This window comes from Argopecten irradians, chromosome 7, assembly GCF_041381155.1.
Source record: "Argopecten irradians isolate NY chromosome 7, Ai_NY, whole genome shotgun sequence".
NCBI classification, from domain to species: Eukaryota; Metazoa; Mollusca; class Bivalvia; order Pectinida; family Pectinidae; genus Argopecten; species Argopecten irradians.
The window spans coordinates 33,251,915-33,272,247 of record NC_091140.1 but is presented as its reverse complement, the minus strand read 5'-3'; the positions used below and the strand labels follow the sequence as shown (position 1 = coordinate 33,272,247).

At 40.2% G+C, this 20,333-nt stretch overlaps 2 protein-coding genes across 2 annotated transcripts in view; both read left to right on the top strand.

The window, feature by feature from the left end:
- The first annotated feature begins 6,139 nt into the window (after nt 1–6,139).
- LOC138328209 (uncharacterized) lies at nt 6,140–16,250 on the top strand. Its single transcript, XM_069274904.1, has 2 exons — nt 6,140–6,986; nt 13,543–16,250. The coding sequence occupies exon 2, from the start codon at nt 13,544–13,546 to the stop codon at nt 14,237–14,239; it is 696 nt and encodes a 231-aa protein (XP_069131005.1). The 5' UTR covers nt 6,140–6,986; nt 13,543; the 3' UTR covers nt 14,240–16,250.
- A 537-nt stretch (nt 16,251–16,787) lies between these two features.
- Nucleotides 16,788–20,333, top strand: part of LOC138328202 (uncharacterized) — a 30,134-nt gene continuing 26,588 nt past the window's right edge. Inside the window, exon 1 of the mRNA XM_069274889.1 lies at nt 16,788–17,089. The gene's annotated coding sequence lies outside the window, so the exon portion shown is untranslated. The remainder of the gene's footprint in view (nt 17,090–20,333) is intronic.

The following is a 20,333-nucleotide window of genomic DNA, read 5'->3' as shown; positions in this document are numbered from 1 at the left end:
GATGGGATAGTATCTCATCCCTCGACAATACTATGAGGCAATAGTGGCCTCTCAACCAGGCCATAATTGATAATTAACATGTCAAACCTGTGAATACCCTCTTCTTATAGTTCTTAAAACATGGCTGTGATGTCATCTATTGTTATAGCTTGAGGTATAGCCGGAGCAAAGTCTATTATTTTCACCTACTACTGTGGAATAGTACATCACGTGACAGAATACTGGATTCTGATTGGCTACACACATTGGTACTGTTTGAAATAGTGCCCGGGCAAGCGGGCACTATTGAAGTGGCGCGAAATTGAACGTGAATCTATTGTGACGTCACCATTACATGACGTCATTATAACGTTGCGCTTCGACCAAGACGTCAAGATGGCGGACAGGCTGTTGTATGCGAGGATGGAGGCAAACATTGCTTTTCTACAGAAGACAGTTCACTCCTGTTCTATATTGAATTACTTTTAATCTTCATGAAGCTGAATCCCGTTTTATAAAAACACAGATTTCTGCGACACTATTCCATCCCTCGCCAATACTATGAGGCAATAGGAGATTTCAGAAAAGATTGCGTGACGTCAAAGAAAGTTTACATCCGGGTCCTCAAAGGTACAAACACAATATGGCGACTGATAAAAACAATAACAGATACGTACATCCAAGCTTCATAATCGATACTTTGACAAAAGTTTACGCTTTCATACTTGCAAATTCTGATTTTGAAATGGTTTCTTATTGTTTCACAGGTTACGGATGTTAACATTTTTATATTTTCATTTGTTTATTGCTAAATTTTAGTGTCGAAGCCACCTATCGAAGCGCTGCCGGGCCATCACACGTAGGCCTACCCGATTTTGTCCATACGTATAAATTCAGGTTGTGAAAAGGTGTTTATGAAAAGATGATCTATTTCAATGTATAATGTTTTCTGTTATACATGAAAAACTTTTCACAATACGATATGATATAAACAAAACGTGAACCACCTGACCAGACCACGGCCGCTCGTGTATGGCTTCGTCGCTGGTAGATCACCACAGGCCACAGCATTGTTGGGGAAATAAATCATATTAATAATTACCAACACTTTTATCTAAAAAAAGTACTTATTTAAGATATATATTCGTTATTTAATATGTACATGTTGTTTTAATGGAATACTCTTTATCATAACAAACTTACGAATAGTAATTAAACTACTGTTTTACACGTACACGTATGGCTGACGAAATAATATGGCGATCTCGTAAAATAATATTTTTGATATTTCATTTTCAGCCGCTTTTATGCCATGGACTGCCGGCTGTGTTAAGTCTCAAACTGAAGTGGTATTACTTTTAGATAATTGGAATACATATTAGGTAGACTTCATTTAAATTGATATAAATTACAGATCGTAGTACTGTAAATGCCGACCAGGATACATTGCGCACGGCTTCGAGAATCCTAAATACTCAAAGTTTTGTTTAAAAATATGATTAAAAGAACCTACAAACTGACTCATTTGTATGTTGTAAACTAAATCCCAAAATTGATGACAAAAAATAACCAGAATACGTAATTTAATGACACTGAAAATGGACGAAATTCGGGTTCTCGGCTGTACTGTAATGGCTGCCGTGGGCTTGGGGTAATCTACGAAAGCAAATGTTTAATTTTGCACTAATCACACATCATAAAGTGTTTTATCAAGAAACACTTCGAAAACAGTAATTGCTTATAATTATATTTTGAGGGACTTTGAGTTTAATTTGTAATATCAAGTTGATATTTGCAATATATCTGTCAAGGTTTATACGTAATGGCGACCGTGTTTTCTCGTAGCGGTCGAAAATGGAGTATAAAATATATGAATACTATAAGTTTAAATTCATATATTATTATAAAATATTTTTATTTACACTTTTTGAAATGTAAATAATGCAATAGTTCTCGGATTGGCGTTCTATCTATTACAATAAAATGTAAACAAACATCGCAAGCGGCTGTGTTCCTACAATGTTTATGTGTACATAAGAGTTGTACCTTTGAGCGCCCGGATGTGCCTTTGTGTGACGTCATCGCCATCTTTTCTGAAATCTCCTATAGTGCCCTCTCAACCAGGCCATAACTGATAAATAGTTACCTTTTGCTGTGGGATAGTTTGTGAACTATTCCACGGGAAAAGTTAACTATTCCACAGTTGAAAGTAGTAGAAAACTGTAGAATAGTCAAGATAATGAATTGTTCGAGGCCCGTAAGGGCCGAGAACTATTCATTATCTTGACTATTCTACAGTTTGAGGTGTTTCTCATACTTAAAACATGGCACTGAAAGTCACTGGTACTCTCAACTATTACACTGGGTATTGTTTAACAATTCCACAGCTTCAGGTAAACCCTTACTACCTATTTAAACCTTGAGACCTATTCATGATTCATTTCATTACCTCACGCGCAAAACAAGAATCATGATTTGCATGCTTTTTTTTTGAAAGAACCATTCACAGGTACTATATGGTAATCACACTGAAACATTTACTCAGTTTAGTTTTCACAGTTCAACATGGAGGACCATACATATTTAACTCTGTATGCAGATTTTGAACACGGAAGTGATGATTTCTGCATATAGATTTAAAGTGATTTGGGCAAAAAAATTTCCGATGAAGCACAGACCTTAGAGGGAGCTAATCAAAATTTACAGCAACAAAAACAACAACAAAATGTTCCTTTATTTTGGATCATAATACTACCGGTATATATAGAAAAAAAAGTGACATCGTGAGGCAAAAGAGTGTGTTTTAGATAGTACTCCTTTGGGATTATTATCTTCATGAAAGGTGTTGGGATGTAAATTTAAATAGAGGTTCCTCAACAAGTGGCTGTTTTTTATCATGTTTATCAAACTCCAGTTAGTTAATTTTCAAATTTTGAAAAGACACGAGCTTTAGCGAGTCTCTTTTAAAAATTTGAAAATCAACTTACGAGAGTTTAGATAAACATGATAACCATCAGTCACGCGTCGGGGAACTAATTTATCCCATAACTTTAACTCTATATTTATACCGTGGTGACCATTTTCTCGTCTTCATTTAGGGAAACTCACCCCCATACAATGTGTAGCGATAACTTCGCGCCATAAAATAAAGTGCATAAATAGTTAGTCAATATTCTATTGTTTACTTTGAATAAGCAACTACCTGTTAAACAGTAAATACAATGATATTCAAAAGAAAATGCGCTGTGAAAAGTAGTCCGAATTTGAGAGCCAATCGGAATCAAGCTGGAGTTGACCAATCAGAGGCGCCGTAGCTAAATATATATGTGTGTTTACACACTGGAGTGTGTAAACATAAACGATAAACAACTGCTATGGAATTTATCACATGGATTTTCCATTGTGAAACATATATAGTTATGGGATAAATTTGTTTGATAGATGCCATTTTTATGAAGTGATTTGGATAACGAAATATGGAAAAATCATGTCAAGCATTGCATATGTAATTTCATTTTGGCAGAGAATTCAGCATTTGTCTCATGGAATTTAATCTTAATCTTCTCTCCTCTGGATTTGTTGGAGTGAATTCTTCTCTGGATTGTGAATACAGAGGCTGTGAAAGAAATGATGAAATTTATTTTTGAATAATTAATTTTCTCTTTGTTACAGGCTTTCTGATGGGTCTATTCATTTTTTTTTCATTCCACTATGAAAAAAAAATCCGAGAATGGCGCGGAATTCCCGACGTTATCATGACGTCACAATAGAAACATTGACGTTGCGTATTGATTTGGAAAAAATAATCCCTTGGAAAAAACCAATGGAATCGTACGTGTAAATGTATTTCATTTTATATATAAAGTAGCCTGGGAAATTAATTATAAGTATTGAAGTCACTATTTTTTAATTTCATCGGAGTATGAAATAAATTGTTTTTGCAAACTTTTGTGAGAATCCGCTACGCGGATTCACACAGTTTGCAAACAAAATTTCTTTCATACCCCGATGAAATTAAAAAATAGTGACTTCAATGCTTAAATGAAGTGATGAAAATTTTATATATCGGTATTATGAAAATAAGTTTACAAATATATCACGACAAAGTTGACAAGTACCTGGGTTAATCTTTAATCTATCTCTCCGTGGATTTAGTGAATGAGGGTGTATTTCTGACTTCATGTTTTAAGCTATGTTCACTGGTCTCTACATTTACCTTTAGCTGTGGAATAGTTACATTTTTCCGTGGAATAGTTCACAATAAACTATTCCACAGCAAAAAGTAACTATTCCACAGTAGTACATTATATGTAGGTGGTACATTTGTAATAGCAGACTTTGCTCTGACTACACGTACCTCAAGCTATAACAATAGATGACATCACAGCCATGTTTTAAAAGAGACATAACCAACTGTGTAAATAGGTTTTCTTTGGATGCCTAAGCCCTAATTAAGCCCCTGACGATCCCCTACTACACTGTGCGAACTACAATGTAGCTAGGTTGTCTAAGCCCTTGGAACGACACAAACCCTTGTTAGCCATAGCTCTAAGTATATATTTCAACCCACAGTGCACGGCGTGGCTCTGTCCCTAACCCATTCTCCCTAGTCAAGACCAAAGCTTTTTTAGAAGCAGCCCCTAGCAGCATTCCCCTGAATTTGGGTCAAAGATAAATAAATAGATCACTAAAGTGAAGACTTAGAAGAGTGCAATAACAAATATACATACTGTACAAATAAATGCAACCATGACAGAAACCCGTCCTATCACAAAATGTTCAACTGTAACGGGGCAGGCTTTGGCGGGAAATGGCTATGATGTATTTGCTAGCTATTAGAATCTCCTCTGGGTGAAATAAGAGTACAAGTAATATATATAAAGCTTACCTATTTAAAGCGTTACTAATTTACGAGTAATTACGGTCTTATGGAGCTGTAGAGAGCCAAGGTACGTTTCAGTTGTTCGATTGGTTTGGTTTGGTTTGTTTAGTTTTACGTCCTATTAACAGCCAGGGTCATGTAAGGACGTGCCAGGTTTGTTGGTGGAGGAAAGCCGGAGTACCCGGAGAAAAACCACCGGTCAGCGGTCAGTACCTGTCAGTTGTTCGAAACCGGCGCTACAGGCGGCCATGATGGAAACTACAACCTTCGGAGCGATGTGCCGAGCGCTGTGATTGGTCGATCGTGAGTAGCGACAAGCAATGTGGGCCATCGTTTCTACCGCGCGGCAGGTATAAATACTCGTGCGCGCACGCGATACAGCAGATTGGTTGCAGGACTGGTTGAGCCAGCCCATTCACTGGTAAGTGCCAGCAGTCTCCGGAATGGAGGCACTATGGTGCACCATGCCTCCTTATTACCTCCAAATTCAAATAGAATATACATATGAAATTGAATAAAATAATACGGGAATCGTCCCGTTGGTAGTATGTAACAACTGTAACTAGTATAAATAAACAGTAAGCTGGCTGTGAAGTGATATTGCGTATGTCAGCCGGATATAGCGTATTTACTACTTGTCAGTGATAATGAAACTAGTACAGAAGGGAATTAGACATTTCGGGTTTACATTACCTAGGAGAAAGACAGGTTTTTTACCGTCTATTTTACTGGGGATGTGTATAATAGTGACAAATAATTATAATGATGGCTAGACACTATAGAGAAACACATTGATTCTATTTGGGGTCTCGAACAGCGGGCAAGCTTATATATAATGTTGTCGTACCGGGAATAGTGGGGGATGAGGGTGCGTTGACAGCGCCTCGGTTGAACGGGTATCGTGCGGGCTAGGGTGAGACAAGTAGGTTTAGGTCGGCCCTGGGCGCTAGGGATAAGAATGGTTAAACCCTCAGAACTTCCACTATTAACTTCACTGTAAATGTTGTGCAAAGTTATTAAATTCCATATCTAAATTAAACCTGTGCTCTGGCAGCGTGTGTAGGTCAGGATGTCAGTCTGTTCTGTTACTCGGGGTTAAAGGTCAATAGTTGGGACATTAGGTCAGTAATTAGTACGTTGTATGGGGGGTGGTTATTACGCATACAGGAGACCAATTGATTAAGTCAATTGGTCTATAAATATCATATATATATTATCAGATTTCATTGGATCTTCGTAACTGGGGTATTTCTTATTATATATTTTTCTTGGAAGTATAATAGTATTTTTATTATACGAATTGTTATATACAGTATTTTTGAATCATTTATATTATTGTTAATAAGAAGGTCTAATTGCTGATTATTCATATTTTTGTTATCACATATTCTATAAGTCAGGGCTATTTGTTAAATGAAACCGTTATCGAGTGTTTACCTATACCGTATTTTATTTGTTATGGGAATTGTCTCCCTTTGTTGCTAACTTTTGTTGAGGTTATCTCCCTTTGTTCCTTTTAGTTCTATTTTAGGGAATTTTATTGTTAACAGATATCTTGGGGTTTAGTAAATTGTCGAATCTTTTGTTAACCTTATTTTATGATTCTATTCAGTTCAGGAGTTTTTATCATGGGTAATTTACATACTGAAATTGTTATAGCTGGAATCAAATACTTTGTCCATTCCGATTAGATCCAGGATATTTTTTCTACTTTTTACTTTTGTTATCTGTTTACTTTATGTTTATATAATAAACTGTTGACATTTATTCCATCTTCTGGTTATACTTTCCATTGTGTCCCGCCGGAATCTCAAAAGAACATTGCAGAGGGAGAACTTGAGGAATGGGTGATGAGCCATATATACTAAAACACAACGCGAATTACCATCTCCACTATACACGGAAGGCTCACCCATTCGCCGAGACCCCCCTCCTGCTACATTTTGGTGCTGTGACCAGGATTCTGGTTGTGTAGACACATGGAAAGTTATAAAACAAAACAGTATAGATCCCCGAACAAATGATTTTTTTTGGCAACCAAACCCGAGAGAAAATGCCCTAATAACACATTTTGTTTTCTGATTTTAGAACCCCTGGCCGAGTGCAAGTTGACAGAACAGATAAGGTATATAGCACACGCCATTATGCATTATAGTTTGATTGATACAGAGCCAGAATTTGATGAAGGAGGTAGTAATGCATTCCGTTATAAGTGCCCATCTAGGGGAGGGCAAGCAGCACGTCAAGTTCTTTTTAGTGAGACAAGGGATGATGCAGATACTGATCTGCACTATAGAGATAACTCTACCGTTGGGGATACGGATTTTGTAGACTTTAATGGGCAGGGCTCGGTAGCAAACCGAGACAAGTTAGACTTTGGTCGGGATTTACAGGTGCCTGAGAGACAGGGCAATCTACACATTCTTACCGAGAGTGTGAGTAGGGTCCCAGAGACACCTATATGGGATACTAGGGATTCTGGAATTGGGCGATCCTCCAGTATTAGAAACAGTGCACGAGAGCAGATTTGCTTGCCTGATACACTGGATGAAACTTCAGGTGGTTTGCGTCAAGTAGGCAATGAGTTCGGTAGGGGGGTGGATAGTGAGCCGGATGGTTTCACTGCATCCTGTAGGGGAAGGGAGGATTTGGCACAGGGTGTAGGTACAAAGGGACATGGGGATCGGGAATATATAGGTCTGGGACAGGACAGTGAAATTAATCCAGCAAATATGGGAAATAGGCAAAGGGAAAAAGCTCATATGCCTCATGAGCATTCATCAGGAGTTAGAACAGGAGATAGTGTGTCAGTCCTTGAGGGGAGATGTGCCAGCTTTTTAGATGGTGTGCACGAACCTGTCGATAAAAGGGGAGGTTTGTCTAGGGACAGTCATCACGCTTCCCATATACATCCGGGGATGGGCGGGTGCAACCCGAGGTTTGTTCCTACACATGAGGAAAGGCGCCTTTCTAGCTTAGGACATCTGGGCTCCGACACCGATGAGTTACGTAGACAGCGGTGGGCACAGATACCTGGGGGGACCAGACAGCGGGATGGGTACGAGTCCGACCTGGATGAGTGGTGTGACAGGCATAGCACACCCAGGCCAAGTTTAAATGATGGAACCCGAAAAAAGTTTAATAAAGAACTATACCTGCCAGACTACTCAATCATAGACCCCATGCAGAGCAGAATGGGGAGGGAAAGACTTACTCAGATCTGGAGTCCTAGACAAGAACAAACAAGGGGACAGGGTAGAATACCTGCAGACTTTAAAGCCGATTCTTACCAGCAAGGGAATAAAAGAATATCCGTCACAAGGCGCGAGAAAGAACCTGACAAATATGATGGTAAATCTACGGATTGGCCGGCTTACCTAGCACACTTTGAGCAAGTGTCAGCTTGGAATGGTTGGGGACAAGCTGAGAAGGCGGCACAGTTGGCGATGAGCCTACGGGGACAAGCTCAGGAGCTGTTAGGTACTCTTACAGTGACGCAAATGACTGATTTTGGAGCACTGAAAGCGGCTATCGAACAACGCTTTAACCCAAGGGAGTTAGAAGTAGCACACCGGTGTGAATACCGTAATAGGCGTAGGGGTAGGGAGGAAAGTGTATCCGATTATGGATATGCAGTTAGGAGATTAGCCCAACGAGCCTATCCGTTGACACCCTTCAATTTCTTTGAACCACAAGTGGTAGACCAGTATATCGACGGACTTAACAACATCGAGCTTAAGAAATATGTTGCTCTTAACAAACCTACTAGTCTGGACAGAGCCATAGCCCTAGCCACGGAGTACGACGCTATAGACAAAGCAGAAAATAGCAACAGGAAACCTAAGCAGGAAAGAAACATCTACACAGTACACAAAGTTAAAGATGACGGTATCGGCAATGAGGCACATAACCAGCAAGAAATTGACAAACAGTTTGAGGATTGGATACATGAAAATGGTCTGTTGGGAGCTGATCTCCCGCGTATTTGGGGTATGTGGTGTCGGGTTCAGCGAAGGTGTTTCCTTTGCGGCAGTAAAAAACATAGGCAATTGAACTGCCCTAGGAGACCGGGAAAAATGACTGATAAGTGTGAGAATCAAGCTAAACAAGCGTTAAACTAGAGCCGGCTGAGAACGGGGCCACGTCCTTAGCCAGGGGAATAGACACTGGGTTAGGTACAGAGTCTGATAAGGCCAAACAAAACATACCAGTTGATACCTCCACCTATGATGAAAATGACCCCAAGATGGTGACTGCTAAGTCTGAGTTACGTTCTGAGGTAGAGGGACTGGTAAAACAAAACCATAAGGTGGGGAAACTAGCTAGTGAACATGGGGTTACAAGGGAGTTTAGTCACAGGGAACAGGATATACAGCAAACTGCCAGGACAGTACGGCTGAAGCCTAGAACACTGTCATGTTTATATGCAAAAGCCAATATAGATGGAGCGGATTACCAGTTGCTTATTGACTCCGGTTCTTCTGTCTCCATAATCTCCCATGGGTTGTTAGAACGGTTAGAAGTAGACAGTAAAATGTTAGCCGAAAGTAGACTGGTACTCCTGGCCGCAAATGGAAAAAGTTTAGGCATTAAGGGGGAGGTGACGTTGGATTTCACTATCAACGCTAAACAATTTAGACACAAGTTTGTTGTAGCCGATATAAGGGGCATTACCGGGTTACTGGGTACAGACTTCCTAGAACAGTATAATGGTGTATTACATGTAGCCAAGAAGAAGCTACACACCAGCAGGGGACAGCTGTTGTTAACAAAACTGGATGGTGATAGGCCGGCATGCGCGAGTATCAGAGTTAAAGAAACTATTAGAATACCAGCAGGGACAGAGATGGTTATAGAGGCAAGATTGGAGGGGAATGTCGACAGCACTTTGGCCTGCGTTTCACCAAGCAAATACACTGAGGGCAACCAGCTATTGTTAGCGCATAGCTTGTTCAGTACTAAGGGAGGTAGGGTGTGTGTGTCTTTGATCAATGTGGGAAAGGGATCTGTAAAGATCCCACGCCATACGCAGTTAGGGAGGGTGGATGCTGTACAACAGGTCCACGAGGTTACACCAGACGACAACAACACATCTGAGCTACCAGAACACTTGAGACCACTAGTAGAGAGATCATCAGAAGGTCTGACGGAAGAACAGATTGGAGCCCTCACAAAACTTATAATCCAGTTCCAAGACATATTTGTAGACGCTTCTGGTAAGTTAGGTCAAACAGACCTGACAGCTCATCGGATAGATACCCAAGGAGCAAAGCCAATCAAAATCCCACCGAGACGAGTGCCCTTAGCGAGGAAGGAAGTCATAGAAACGGAGTTACAGAAGATGCTGGAGGCGGGGGTGGTAGAACCGAGTGACAGTCCTTGGTCAGCACCTATTTGCCTGGTTACTAAAAAAGATGGATCATGTAGATTCTGCATAGACTTTAGGGGAATTAACTCTGTAACGAGGAAAGACGCCTACCCGCTGCCACGAATAGATGACACGCTAGATACCTTGGCAGGAGCAAAATGGTTTTGCACACTGGACATGGCCAGTGGATATTGGCAAATAAAGATGGATAGAGCCGACAAACACAAAACAGCCTTTGCTACACACTTGGGATTATTTGAGTTCAACGTCATGCCTTTTGGTTTAGCCAATGCAGCCGCGACGTTCGAAAGACTTATGGAGATGGTCCTGAAAGGTTTAAACTGGAAAAAATGTCTGTGCTACCTGGATGATGTCATAGTATTTGGTTCAGATTTCGAAACCACTTTGCTCAACCTCGAATTGGTTTTTCGGCGGTTCAGACAAGCAAATTTGAAGCTCAAGCCTAAGAAATGTGAACTATTTAGGAGGGAAATAGTATATTTGGGCCACATAGTTTCGGGGGAAGGGATTCGTTGTGATCCCATTAAAACATCAGCAGTTAAAGAATGGAAAGTTCCGGGCAACGCCGCGGAAGTACGCAGCTTTTTAGGCTTAGTAGGGTACTACAGAAAATTTGTAAATAACTTCTCACAAATCGCCAGCCCACTAGTAAGACTGCTCAAGAAAAATGCCAAGTTTCATTGGGACACCCATTGTCAAGAAGCCTTCCTCAAGCTTAAAGAGAGTCTGTTGACGGCACCTATACTTGCGTTTCCATCCATCAATGACAAGTTCATCTTAGACACTGACGCGAGCGCGGAAGGAATAGGGGCAGTACTGTCCCAGTTGCAGGACGGGCAAGAGAAAGTTATTTGCTATGCGGCCAAAACCCTTAATGGGGCTCAAAGAAATTACTGTACAACAAAAAGGGAACTTCTTGCAGTGGTTACATTCGTCAAACATTTCAAATATTACCTGACTGGCAGGAAATTCACAGTTAGAACTGATCACGCACCACTGGTTTGGCTAAAGAATTTCAAGGAACCAGAAGGCATCCTGGCACGATGGATCAGCATACTAGAAACATTTGATTTTGACATTATTTATCGGCCAGGAACCCAACACGGCAATGCTGATGCTATGTCACGTCAGATGATCAGGAAGTGCAGGATAGGTAGCTGCCCGGATTGTAACAAACCGGAAGTAGAGCTCAAACCGGAAGTAGAGCTCAAACCGGGAGTAGAGCTCAAACCGGAAGTAGAGCTCAAACCGGAAGTAGATATGAAACCGGAAGTGGAACCCAAACAGGAAGTGGGCCTGAACTGGGAAATACAAATAGAACCAGAGGTCATGCCAAAACAGGGAGTGGTGACTGAACCGGAAGTGGAACTTCCAAACGGGCGGCATATACATCCAGTGGTTCCCCAGGAGCTATCGCTGGACCTGTCAAAAGAAAATGAATCTCATGAAACTCCAAACTGGATAGGGGTATGGACAAATGCTCAGTTAATACATATGCAAGATCAAGATGGAGCCATTGCAAAGATTAAGGAGATCCTCAGCAACAACGGTGATCAACCGGAAGGAGGCACCAATTGGAACAATGAGGTTAAAACCTTGTACGCAATGAGACAAACACTGGAAATAACTAATGGTTTACTCTACTGTCGCAGAATGACAGATCCCACGTTGCCAACGAGTCAGCTTATCGCACCTCGAGAGCTAAGAAAACAAATTTTTGAGGAATTGCACGTAAAGAGGACGGCAGGACACTTCGGTAGAGATAGATCATTAACAGCAGTTAAAAAAAGGTTTTACTGGGTGGGAATGGCCGACGACATCGCCAGATGGTGTAAACAGTGCGATCTTTGCGCCAAGAGCAGACCAGGGCCAGGATCAGACAAATCGGCACTTAAACAATTTAGACCAGTCAGACCAATGCAGTATATGGCAGTGGACATCTTTGGCGGGTTACCGGTGTCCAACAATGGCAATGCGTACATAATCGTCGTGGGAGACTATTTCACCAAATGGAAAGAAGCCTTTGCCGTACCAAACCATACAGCACTCACGGTGGCCGATAAGCTGGTGACAGAGGTCTTCTGCCGATTTGGTTGTCCTGAATTCATTCATACTGACCAGGGGGCGGAATTTGAGTCAGAACTGTTTCAGACTGTCTGTCACAAACTCGATGTCGGAAAAACGAGAACTTCACCTTACCGACCACAATCTGACGGACTGGTGGAAAGGTTCAACAGAACAATGAAGAGGATGCTAGCGGCCTTCGCACACGAAAATAAAGAAGACTGGGACGATCATCTTCCTTATCTCATGCTAGCCTACCGATCTTCGGAACATAGCAGCACAGGCTGTTCTCCAAACAGGCTGATGTTGGGAAGAGAGGTGACGCTGCCCATTGATCTCATGGTTGGACTTCCGCCGGATACAGAAAACTCGTGTCCAGTAGCATATGTTGAATGGATGCAGCACGCAATGAACACAGCGTTTGAAACGGCGAGCCAAAAGTTAAATGTGTCTGCTAAAAGACAAAAGAAATATTATGACAGGGGATCAAGAGATAAAGAACTCAGGAAGGGATCTTGGGTATGGAGGTGGTATCCTCCAGCTGCAGGTCAAAAACTAGAATTAGGGTGGACAGGTCCTTACCTGATCACCGATAAATTATCAGACGTGACATATACGATTCAAAGGGCATCCACTGCTAGGGCAATAAATGTTCACATAGATCAGCTGAAACCATATCTAGGGGATAGAACTCCTGTAAGTTGGTTGGAAGACTCAGTGCATGAGTCTGGGGGGAGGTTGTCTATAAGCCAGGGTTTGGAAGACTCAGCACTTGAGTCTCATGGGACATTGGAGGTTAGGCCTCCCGATAGATGGTAGTAGTAACAAAAACAATCACAGGAATAATAGCCCCGCCTCAGAAGTAAGGAATAGGACTAGGGTGGGTCGGACGGTCAAGCCACCACAGATTTACTCCCCATAAAGCGAGCAGGGTTACTAGTTTGGGGTATGGGAGGTTGATATATATTGGGCTAGACATAGGTCACCATGAACTGAGCGTGTTGCATTTAAACCTCTCCCCTAGATAGTGTCGCATATAAATACATGTTATATAGGATGGTATATACACAGAGTATAGGAGGGATGATAAGATTGTAAATAAACATTGATAGGGGCGAGGCAGTCCCGAGTAAAAAAAATATATATATATATATATATATGGATAAACATAATAGAGCCTGTACAGCCTTGGCTATTGCGGATCATGGGCGTTATGCTTGGGTTGCAGGATGGAGATTACGTACGAGGAAGATGAAGTAAATGAATTCATGAGGGAAGAGGAGTTGGATGGGAGAGAACCGTGGAAGGAGGAAGGAATGCCGTGTCCGGTAGCAGCCTGTGCCCCATTGGGACTGTTCCGGCGACAACAGAGGCTTATGGAGCACTGGACTCGCATACACCAGCGCCTGTCGATACTTCAGGAATGCACCTGGTGCAGGCGGCAGTTTAGTCGCCGCACCAGGTGCAGGGCCCACATACAGCGGGACCATGCCGTCCAGGTACTAGATAGCTTCATCCACCGGAGGGAGGTGGCCAATAACAGGTATATCAGCCCGAGGATGGCACGCCCACCGCTGCCGCCATGCCGACCAGTGAAGCCGACCCCAGCGGAGGAACCCCAGAGGACGCTGCGGCCAGAATCCGCCAAAGAGGGAGGGAACGGGACAGAGTCGGAAGAAGGACAGGGGGGTTCAAGTAGGAGGAGTCTCCCGGGGAGGGAGGAGGCGGCCCGGCTCCGGCATGCCATGAGGCAGACCGTCTTCTTTCCCCCGAGAGACCCCTCCGCCCTGAACTCCCGGGATGTGGTTGTTGGATCTGAGGACGTAGGGGGGCGAGTCCGGGGCTATCGTCGGGTGCGGGGCACTGTGGTCCGTACCCCATACGAAGCCCCGCGATTCGACTTTGAGAGGTATTTGTATGTGTGAGTGAATGGGGTAAGAGTGAGAGTGATTGGCCCCCAGGTATGATACGGTGTGAGAGAGGATTATTTTTATATTTATTTTTATTATTATTATCAGGTTTATCAACTATTATCGATTATTTTAAGATGAAATAAGTAATAATAATTTTTTTTTTATGGTTAAATATATCAGACAGGCAGACATCTTGAAGCTACTCACGCTGACAACTACAACTTTCAGAGTAATATTGGGATATATAGATGTTAGCTAGTCAATCGTTAAGGTTTTAAACATTGACTGGGGGGAGGTATGTAACGGAGCAGGCTTTGGCGGGAAATGGCTATGATGTATTTGCTAGCTATTAGAATCTCCTCTGGGTGAAATAAGAGTACAAGTAATATATATAAAGCTTACCTATTTAAAGCGTTACTAATTTACGAGTAATTACGGTCTTAGGGAGCTGTAGAGAGCCAAGGTACATTTCAGTTGTTCGAAACCGGCGCTACAGGCGGCCATGATGGAAACTACAACCTTCGGAGCGATGTGCCGAGCGCTGTTATTGGTCGATCGTGAGTAGCGACAAGCAATGTGGGCCATCGTTTCTACCGCGCGGCAGGTATAAATACTCGTGCGCGCACGCGATACAGCAGATTGGTTGCAGGACTGGTTGAGCCAGCCCATTCACTGGTAAGTGCCAGCAGTCTCCGGAATGGAGGCACTATGGTGCACCATGCCTCCTTATTACCTCCAAATTCAAATAGAATATACATATGAAATTGAATAAAATAATACGGGAATCGTCCCGTTGGTAATGTGTAACAACTGTAACTAGTATAAATAAACAGTAAGCTGGCTGTGAAGTGATATTGCGTATGTCGGCCGGATATAGCGTATTTACTACTTGTCAGTTATAATGAAACTAGTACGGAAGGGAATTAGACATTTCGGGTTTACATTACTTAGGAGAAAGACAGGTTTTTACCGTCTATTTTACTAGTGATGTGTATAATAGTGACAAATAATTATAACGATAGCTAGACACTATAGAGAAGCACATTGATTCTATTTGGGGTCTCGAACAGTGGGCAAGCGTATATATAATTTTGTCGTACCGGGAATGGTGGGGGATGAGGGTGCGTTGACAGCGCCTCGGTTGAACGGGTATCGTGCGTGCTAGGGTGAGACAAGTAGGTTTAGGTCGGCCCTAGGCGCTAGGGATAAGAATGGTTAAACCCTCAGAACTTCCACTATTAACTTCACTGTAAATGTTGTGCAAAGTTATTAAATTCCATATCTAAATTAAACCTGTGCTCTGGCAGCGTGTGTAGGTCAGGATGTCAGTCTGTTCTGTTACTCGGGGTTAAAGGTCAATAGTTGGGACATTAGGTCAGTAATTAGTACGTTGTATGGGGGGTGGTTATTACGCATACAGGAGACCAATTGATTAAGTCAATTGGTCTATAAATATCATATATATATTATCAGATTTCATTGGATCTTCGTAACTGGGGTATTTCTTATTATATATTTTTCTTGGAAGTATAATAGTATTTTTATTATACGAATTGTTATATACAGTATTTTTGAATCATTTATATTATTGTTAATAAGAAGAAGGTCTAATTGCTGATTATTCATATTTTTGTTATCACATATTCTATAAGTCAGGGCTATTTGTTAAATGAAACCGTTATCGAGTGTTTACCTATACCGTATTTTATTTGTTATGGGAATTGTCTCCCTTTGTTGCTAACTTTTGTTGAGGTTATCTCCCTTTGTTCCTTTTAGTTCTATTTTAGGGAATTTTATTGTTAACAGATATCTTAGGGTTTAGTAAATTGACGAATCTTTTGTTAGCCTTATTTTATGATTCTATTCAGTTCAGGAGTTTTTATCATGGGTAATTTACATACTGAAATTGTTATAGCTGGAATCAAATACTTTGTCCATTCCGATTAGATCCAGGATAATTTTTCTACTTTTTACTTTTGTTATCTGTTTACTTTATGTTTATATAATAAACTGTTGACATTTATTCCATCTTCTGGTTATACTTTCCATTGTGTCCCGCCGGAATCTCAAAAGAACATTGCAGAAGGAGAACTTGAGGAATGGGTGATGAGCCATATATACTAAAACACAACGCGAATTACCATCTCCACTATACACGGAAGGCTCACCCATTCGCCGAGACCCCCCTCCTGCTACACAACGAGTCACTTATTACGACCTTCCTGCAATAAAAATGTACAAGTATATCATTTTTAAAAAAATGGATGAAAAAAAACCCTTCGGAAATTCAATTTTTGAATTATCAAGATGCATGGATTACATCTGGAAAAAATATTTCATTGAGCAGGCGATTTTTATTTAAATATTAAAGACTTGTGTATTTGATAAAAGGTAATCGAATTTGTTCACTGCATTGGTGGAGTGGGATTTTTTTCAAGCGCATTTTGGTACAAAGGGAAGTAAATCTTACAAATCTATTTATAATTACATTGTATAGGTCACTAGAACGTTTGTATGTGTTATCCAATATTAAAGCATTTAAAAGAGCAGGACCTTTAATTTAAAACCGAAAGTACTTTCTCCTGATAAGGAAGATTGCCGTGATGAGAAGTTGTGATATTCGAGAAAAAGACGTTTTATATGGTAACATCAACTGATGACGATACTTCTGTGACGCGATCTACATTACTTATATATGTGCATTGAAAAAAATGTCAGGAAGTTAAAGAGGCTTGCAATATATCGAAGCCTTTTAGACGGAAGCGAAAGTGAAAGTATAACGAGTTTACGATAAATGGAATTACAGAAGGACGATTTAGAAAAGCGACACGGCTGTGTTTATGATGTTTCCTGAAAATAGAAGTGAGTTGATTTGTTCACGAATACACGTGTAAATTTGGTAATAATGCATTATATACGTACGTACAATGTACATGTAATTAGACGTCGGTATTGAGAAACTTCTAATGGGCAATACCGACGAGTTTACACACGTCGACATACATGTACGCTTTTGTAGTGATGAAATGTGTCTCGTCGTGCTATACATGTACCTCTCACATTGTTGGAGTAAATGTACATGTAGATCTATGGACATTGTTGTACAAAATAATGTATTCTAGAGTCTACAGTAGGCTATACATTTATTTTTACATATACAGCATATTTTTCTGTGTTGTAGCTGGAATTGCCACACTGAAGATCATTTCCTTCGATCTTTTATATGAGCTACAATTTTGTACATACATGTATGTATTCAGTGTTCCTGGGTCCGAGCTCAGATTTGATCACAGGGTCTCGTTCCTAATGATGAGATTCATGTAAGAAAGGACGTCATGTCTATTTAATTTTACATACATTTTACAGTGTATGTACATAGATATGACCTAGCTATCTTATATATATCTCATCATTATATAATGAGATAATAATGAAATAATTTCTATTTTTTGAAATAGTTGTAAGAGTGTTCATTATTGTTGCCGGATTTGACTGAGTCAATCATCGGTGACCAGGTAGCTCAGTCGGTGGAGCACTGGGCTAGTGTTCAGAGGGCCCCTGTTCGAATCCCGGTGTAGCATGGTATTTTGAATCATGGTATATTAACCACGGGGTCAAAATACCATTATGGTGAAATGACCCCGGGGTCAAAATACCATTATGGTGAAATGAACTCCCCCATGGTAGAATGATCCCCCTTCTAAAAGTTACTATAACACTTGAAGACATGATTTTGTCTTCTCATTTATGATAAACTCCAAATTTGGAATAAGTTAGACCTAAGGCTAGCAGTTGAAATTTTTTTTTTTTTTTTTTTTTTTGGGGCGGGGTCAAAATACCATGGCCATGGTGAAATGACCCCCCCCCCTTCCATGACACCCCCCCCTTCCCCTTTCCAATAATTCTTTTCAACTGACATATAACTGCCTTAAGCTACAATAAAATCATATATATTATGATTTCAGTTGATATTAAGTATTATTAACAAAACCTAATGACAATGAGAACTTAAACTTAGACCTTAAATTTAGGGGAGGGGGTCAAAATACCATGGCCATGGTGAAATGACCCCCCTCATTCCTACTCCAGTTTTTACTTTTCAATTGTCATTTAACTGCCTGAAGATACAATAAAATCATATATATATATTATGATTTTAATTGATATAAAGTTACAAAAAACTAATGACTACGAAAACTTAAGCTCAGAAGGGGAAGAGGGAGGGGGGTCAAAATACCATAGCCACCCCCATCCTCACGCCAATTACTTTTTTTCAACTGACATTTAACTGCCTAAAGATACAATAAAATCATAAATATCATGAATTCATTTAATATTTAGTGTTGTTTACAAAAACTGTGAATATGAGTACATCACATTATAGGGGGGGGGGGGGGGGGGGGGGGGGGGGGGGGGGGGGGGGGGGTCAAAATACCATGGCCATGGTAAAATGACCCCCTCCCAACTTCAATTAATTAATCATTTTCATTTTATAACTGACATATAGCTTTCCTTAAGATACAATAAAATCATATATATTATGATTTCAGTGAATTTTAAATGTTATTTGCAAAAAACTATGACTATTAGAACTTCAACTTAGAAGGAGAGGGTCAAAATACCATGGCCATGGTGAAATGATCCCAACACTTTTCCAACTGTCCCCACTTTATTTTTCAAACCAACAATTCTAACTGGCTATATTTCAAAATGATTTTGGCTTTCCATATGTACTTAACTGAATACTCTATTCATAGGTATTTAGCACGCTGATAAGTCAAAGACCCACTATATATTAATATATAGAGACCAAAGCCGTTGAAATATCTGGTCTGGATATTTTTTTACAACACTTTGAACTAAATTACCCAATTTTGCGTCACGGAGGAGTCCCTTACCTTTCTCTATATATTAGTCTATAGTGGGTCTTTGACTTATCAGCGTACTAAATACCTATGCCCTATTGTATTAAAACAGAAACTTTGCATATCATGTCCATCATAAATTGTCAGGGATCAATCTAGGTTTTAGGGGAAACTACCCTTTTTCAAAATAGGGGAAATGTTTGGCGAAATATAAGGGAATTTGAATCTTCTTATTTTTGTCCAAAATTATATTCATTTTGAAAAAGTACTGTAAAACAACTAATTTTATTTTTAGATTAAGTAAAGCAAGATTTTAAGCCTAATAATGAAAAATTTGAGTTTATCAGAAAATATGCAGTAACTGTATGATAGATATGAAGAAATTTGCAAACAAAAGTCTAAAAAAAATAATGAAAAATAAGTCACAGGGGAAATTGTGTTACAAAAATGGTCATTTTTTAGCTTCAAATGGTGATTTTTTAAATCTTCAAGGGAATTTTAGGCCAGAGGGGAATTCATTCCTTGAGGGGTAATTTACCCATAAATGGTAATAAATCGGAGCTACCATATTGGACCGCAAATAAGACCCCTTCCACAAATATGGCATAAAAACAAAATATCATATTGGTTGGGGGGTGGGGGGGGGGGTCAAAATACCAGGACATTTATCTCCCTTCAATTACATTACAATCATATACATTATGAACATTATTAACATAAACTATGAGGACGTCAGCTTAGATGTGGATGGTGGGGGTGTCAAAATACTATGGTGAAGTGAACCCTCCACCTCCCCACTCCCGCTCCAATTAATTATTTTCAACTGATATTTATCTGCCTTCCATTATTACAATTATATACATTATGATTTCAGTTAATATTTAATGTTATCATTAACAGAAACTTTGATTATAAAGATTTAAGCTTAGATGTTGGAGGTAGGGGGGGGGGGTTCAAAATTCCATGGCCATGGTGAAATAATCCCCCACCCTTTTCCAATTCCTTTTTCTAGGGTTGTTCAAATCACCATGGCTATGATTTTCAAATTGATTTGGCTATCCATATGTACTACTGATTAGAATAATGTGCAAAAGATATTTTATGATAATTTGATTTTGATAGTTTTGAAGTTTGTTGGAGGTAAAGGAGTAGTGCATGTATGAAAATACCACAGCCATGGTAATATAAACCCTAATCAAAGTTGCCATAGACATAACAGCAATATTTATTATAAAGTGAAA